Source organism: Lathamus discolor, chromosome 1, assembly GCF_037157495.1.
Source record: "Lathamus discolor isolate bLatDis1 chromosome 1, bLatDis1.hap1, whole genome shotgun sequence".
NCBI classification, from domain to species: domain Eukaryota; kingdom Metazoa; phylum Chordata; class Aves; order Psittaciformes; family Psittacidae; genus Lathamus; species Lathamus discolor.
Window position 1 is genome coordinate 28156559 of NC_088884.1, and position 6000 is coordinate 28162558.

General features: G+C 49.9%; 1 protein-coding gene across 6 annotated transcripts in view; it reads right to left on the reverse strand.

The window, feature by feature from the left end:
• Positions 1-4353, reverse strand: part of KIF21A (kinesin family member 21A) — a 90627-nt gene extending 86274 nt beyond the window's left edge. For 3 of the 6 annotated variants that reach the window (XM_065665685.1, XM_065665665.1, XM_065665703.1), the window contains exon 1: positions 4099-4353. In XM_065665685.1, coding sequence (XP_065521757.1) covers positions 4099-4142 — 44 coding nt within the window. In that variant the 5' untranslated portion in view covers positions 4143-4353. The remainder of the gene's footprint in view (positions 1-4098) is intronic. The other 3 variants (XM_065665713.1, XM_065665675.1, XM_065665695.1) reach the window with 1 other exon arrangement.
• Positions 4354-6000: the final 1647 nt, after the last annotated feature.

Here is a 6000-nt window from a genome sequence, read left to right on the forward strand (position 1 = left end):
ATTTCATGCTATAAGCAGCTTGATCAGTTGCAAAAATCTGATCCTAAATTGAATTAGTAATCAATACGTTTTTCTAGAATTCTTTAGCTCCCTTTTAGAACACCAGAAACAGAGGCTGGGTGGTTTTAATTCATCAGCTATTCTTATCACTCCCACTGTTATTAGAAGAGTTTCCAGGTAGATCCATTACATTTTGCACACAATCTCCTACTTGACAAACATCCACATTTAATCTTTATGAAGCAGTGTCATATTTGTATTGCAGACACTCAGGGCAGGTATGAGAAGGAAACTTTTAGATGATTCAGGGAAAAGCACAGTGGCCAGATCCCACAGCTTCTCCACACATGTGAGGAGAAAGGCAGCAGCAACACCCCACATTTTTGCTTGAGGAATGAAACACACAGCAGATGTCAGTCACATCAGATGAAGCAGTAGCAGTGAGGTACTCTTGCCAAAGGAAGGAAGAAGGCACACAAACATACCACAGATGATGAAAAGGGGACACTTCCATAGCTCTGCTCTTCACTGCTCACTGATGTTAAACACATCTGATTATAAAACATCATCCCCTAACTCTTCTCTCCCCTGGTTCTTTGCATTCTGCCCATTAACAGTTTCAACTGAACTCCATCTTTTACAATGGCAACATGCCCTGTGCCAAAGCCCTCCTCTTCCTTTATCTTCATCAACAGGCATTTCATGTCCTATTGTTGTCCACTCCACCTAAGAAGTCACCCCAGCATGTCTGTGACCATGTTAATTTTCTGATTACCAGCAGCTTCCACAGCTCTTCATCTTTTCACATTGTTCTTCATTACTTCTGTTTTCATACAGCATCTTAAAAGGCAGTATTAGATATTTACACTGAAGCTTACTATCTGTATGTCTGGAGGCTGCAAACTTTGAATGAATAAAGGCCATCTTTCTCCTTTGTAGAACTAAAGGACAGGTCTTTACATTCATGTTCTACATTGTTAGATCTTCTCCATAACAAGATCCAAATAACAGGCATCCTTTCATGGTTTATCAGAAAGTAGTCCAACTTTCTTGTCTTCTTAGATCATCATTGCTAGGACACCCTAACCCTGCAGCTCAAGCCACATGGAGTGAGGACAGGCACTGCTACCTCTCCTGCTGTAGCAATTCCAATTCCTGTGACACAGCTCAGGTAGGGTTGGTAAAGTAAGCGTAACTCTGACCTAATGGCATTGACTGCAGTGACCCTGTCCAGCCCCTGGATACTCGTACAATGACTCTCTAAAACACAATACTGACATAGCCCACGTGATGTTGAAGATCCCAGTCTTAGGCGAGAACACAAAAGAAGCCTATACACTGCATTTTAGCTGTGGACATCACTAAAGTGGAAAGACAGGTGAAAATCAGGAACTACCTTCTATATCTTTCTGCACACTTGGACCCAGAAACAGTAACTAACCTATGACGTTTGTACAGTCTCACAGCCTTCTCATAAAGTTACTTCCCATACACTGAAGAGACATCTACAGAAGCCAGACAGCAATTTCAGATTTACAAAAAGGATAGCTTTTCTCATGTAAAAGAAAATACAGCCATCTGATTAGATAACTGGGGGGGGAGGGGCTGTGATTTTATCTGTAAACAGACACTATGCACAGTCACACAGAGAGCAAAGCTCTTTGTTGAAGTTGTACACCATCATCAAAATTGTAAGCCCATAAGCCTCTCAGTGGTGGATGACAACAGAGAAAGAATTTTTTCCTTAATTAGGGAATTTAACATTAGTTACTGGATTATCTGCCAAACTATTTTCAGCTTTCATGCTTCACTAAACCAGAACTCATCATTCACAAACCCATTATTTCACTGAAGAAAATGGGGAGCAATTAGCATACAAGATGATAGCTTAAAGGTGCTGCTAATTGGAAAGAATGAAGTATTTTTGAATCCTGCTGTATACAATTAAGTGAGATAACCAGGTTCTGGAAAAACAATTTGCTAAACAATTTCAGTGATGCCTATTCCATTACCCATGTCTAAGCAAATTCAGGTTTGTTGTAAGTTCAATCCAATGACTTTGCAATATCTTACTTCAGTTTGCAAACTAAAAGCTGGTCCTGCTGCAGAACAAGCCTTGTTCAGGAAATGTACATACAAAAACAATGACTAATTCATCACAGCAGATGATCAGGAGATCATCACAGAACCAAGCTCCCCAAAAGAACTGAGAACAAAACCAACAAGGAAACAGACTGTAATATTCATAATGCACAGCACGGCCCTGATATATATAAAGTTGCAAGACCAGTTGAATTATAGGACTCTGCAAAACACACATCCAGAAATAATAAGAAAACATCTACAAAGAGACACTGGTGGGAAAAAAAGAAGTAATTGGTTGCTAAACATGGAGGGAGAAATCTTGTACATGAATATTTAATCCGCCAAAAGGAAGAAAGCAGACAGGAGGAAAGACACAATTCTTCATTACTAGTGAACTGCATTCAGACATAAGATGTTAGCTAGACAATTATATTACAGAAATCTGCTTTAGAACATTAGGGATCTGTTTTCAAGAGCAACAGCTAGGTGATCTTAATTCACTTTAGAAATAATACATAGCAAAGAATTTGTTAATCCATTTATTCCACATCTATAACTATAAACACATTTGCACCTGTAGGTTTTATTCAATTCCTAGCTGCAACAAACCTCTAGTTGTAAATGAGCTACATCACTATTTTTTTTGGCTCAGAACATATTTAATATTTTCTTCTAATGACAGAGCAGCTGTAAACCTGTAACACGCCCTATTTTTAGGATCACACCTATCTCATCTTTTCCTTTTCAAAAATACAGCCCAATTATGCTTTGGAATAATACCTCCCTTTACTTCATGTGAAAAACGCTTCAACAGATAACAGCATTCACAAAAGCATCGCTCCCCCCATAGAAAATACTGCCGCAACCAGCAAGCAGACTGTAATGAACTGCAGCACACACCCCATGTTATCATGCAGGGGCGGTGTTTCTCTGTTTACTGAAAATGTTATTGAACCGTTTCCCCCACACGCACAGCCCAACAGCAGCGTGCACTAACACTGCTTATTCCTATGCCCTCCAGAGAAGAAAACATCCACCCTCTTTGTCTCCTTATACAATCTTTGAATTCTCTAAGATGAGATGTATGTAGCGGTTCCAAGGACCCACTGGTTAAAAGCAGACCTTCCCCTCAAGTCTGATTTCTTATGGCATAATCCTCCAAGTGTGTCAAGCATATAACATAAGCAAATTTTTTTAAAGGAAAGAAATAAATTATCAGTCAGTATCACAATTAAACCCCAAATATTGACATGCCTATACATAGACATATATACACATGCATATACATATATTTCTCCTCATGTCTGAATTATGCAACCACATCTTGAAAATCAAGGCATCCGTGGGCTAATCTGGAAGTTCTTCAAACAATTAAATAATATCTTCACATAGAAAACCGAGGAGAGCCAAGAGTTCACTGATGAACACCAGATTTTTATCTCTGATAAAAAGAGTAATTTGAATTAGCTGATGTTTTAAAATGATTTAAGCTCCACTCCCGTTTCACATGCACCTATCGCTATTTGCTGCTGCGAGCAGCCTCATGGCAGACCACCCCTCCCGGTATATAACGTTAGGCACAGCCTCCGTGGGATAAAAGCTTTTATCCTTCTAAAATCCACCAGCCTGCCAGGAGCAGCTCTCGCAAAGCTCCGAGATGCAAACGGCAACGCTGCCGTCCGGGGGCTGCTACGCTCCCATGAGTAAGCACTTGCAGCGCCGGGCTATAATTAGTTGGAGTATTTTTAGGGTCACTGGTGAAAATTAGAGAGAAAGGACTGAGAAAAGCCCCAGAACGGTTTATTTTCCTCTCCCTCGGCTATTTCCAACCACCGCAAGGAAAAAGAGACAGAGGCCGAGGTGATGCACCCGCTCTGCGGAGAGCACGTCCCTCGCTGCTGCCCGATGCTGGCACTCAGCACCGCCGCACGCACCGCCCGCGGCCACCCGTGGCGTGACGGCCGCGGGCAGCGCCGCGCTCCGCTCCCCCCGCCGCCCGGCGCCGCCGCTTACCTGACCGCCACCCGCACCGAGCTCTCGTCCTGGCCGGTCGACATGGTGCCGAGGGGCGGCGGCGAGCCGTGCCGGGAGCGGGGCGCTCTGCCGGGCCGGGAGGAGGTGGGGGCTCCGCTACGGCTCCCCCCTCACCTCCTCCTGCTGCTGCTCCGCCACCTCCCCTCTCCAGCCATCTTAGGTGCCGGAATGAATAGGTAGGAGCCGCGGCAGCGCAGGGCGGCTCACGCCGCTCCTCCTCCCAACGCCCGCCCCGCTCCGGCCCGGCCCTCCCAGCGCCTGTGCCGGGAGCGCTGTCACTGAGCCCGGCCCCCGGGCTGCGGCTGCCCCCGCCCCGCGCCGGCCGCAGTGCGTCACTGGCCCCGCCCCGCCACGCCCCACGCACGTGCACGGGCCTCCGCGCGCGAAACCGCCGTCAGGGCTCGGCCGGCTTTCCTGCGGCTCCTCAGCGGGAATGCCGTGCCCCCATGCCGTGCCCCCATGCCGTGCCCCCATGCCGTGCCCCATGCCGTGCCCCCATGCCGTGCCCCCATGCCGTGCCCCATGCCGTGCCCCCATGCCGTGCCCCCATGCCGTGCCCCAATGCCGTGCCCCCATGCCGTGCCCCCATGCCGTGCCCTCATGCCGTGCCCCAATGCCGTGCCCCCATGCCGTGCCCCCATGCCGTGCCCCCATGCCGTGCCCCCATGCCGTGCCCTCATGCCGTGCCCCCATGCCGTGCCCCATGCCGTGCCCTCATGCCGTGCCCCAATGCCGTGCCGGAGTGCCGTGCCCCATGCCGTGCCCCCATGCCGTGCCCCCATGCCGTGCCCCAATGCCGTGCCCCCATGCCGTGCCCCAATGCCGTGCCCCATGCCGTGCCCCCATGCCGTGCCCTCATGCCGTGCCCCAATGCCGTGCCCCCATGCCGTGCCCCCATGCCGTGCCGCCATGCCGTGCCCCCATGCCGTGCCCCCATGCCGTGCCCTCATGCCGTGCCCCAATGCCGTGCCCCCATGCCGTGCCCCCATGCCGTGCCCCATGCCGTGCCCCATGCCGTGCCCCCATGCCGTGCCCTCATGCCGTGCCCCCATGCCGTGCCCCCATGCCGTGCCCCATGCCGTGCCCCCATGCCGTGCCCCATGCCGTACCCCCATGCCGTGCCCCAATGCCGTGCCCCCATGCCGTGCCCCATCCGACCCGCTCCGACCTGATTCCGCTTCCCGCACCCTCTGCGGCGCTCGAGACCCTCATCTCCCGCCCGCGGCCGCACGCAGCTCTCCCATCTTCCCTGCTGGGCAGGGGGGCCGCCCCGTGCGCCCCATCCAAGCATGCCTGTCCTCACCTCGCTAAGGAAGTGCCTTAGCTGGTAACGGAGTGCGCGGGGGACATTGATTTTTGACGCGAATAGTATCCCCATGCCAGGAAACAAGCCCGGTTATTTCGCCCCAGACAATTCGCATTCCAAAGGGAGGTTTTCCATCAGAATAGGCCTGGGTTTGAATGTGTAATGAGATGCTAAAAACCTTGCAGTTCGGGTTGTTTTGCTTCTGATCCTGAAGGCTGTTCACTCCCAGGCCCCAGCAGCAAGTGGAGGCCAGCGGCAGGATGGGGTCTGCCCGTGTCCCTGGCTCCATCAGAAGTCCCTCCTCAGGAGAAATCCCCTGCCACTCTGCTCGTTTCTCATAGTTATTTTCTCCATCTTCCCGATTTTCCTCTATTCATTTAGAAATTGGATTGTTTCTGGGAAATGCCCCACCTGGAAGTCTATTCAAAATGGTGGCCTCCTGCTTTCTCCTGAGTTACTCAGCACCACCGCTCAAGGCTCTGACAGCGTTTGAAAGTGTGGGGGGCTTAGGCTATATAGCATGTCACCGAGGGAGGCTGCGACACTACTTGTCTGAAAGCAGAAAAGTGGAGGCA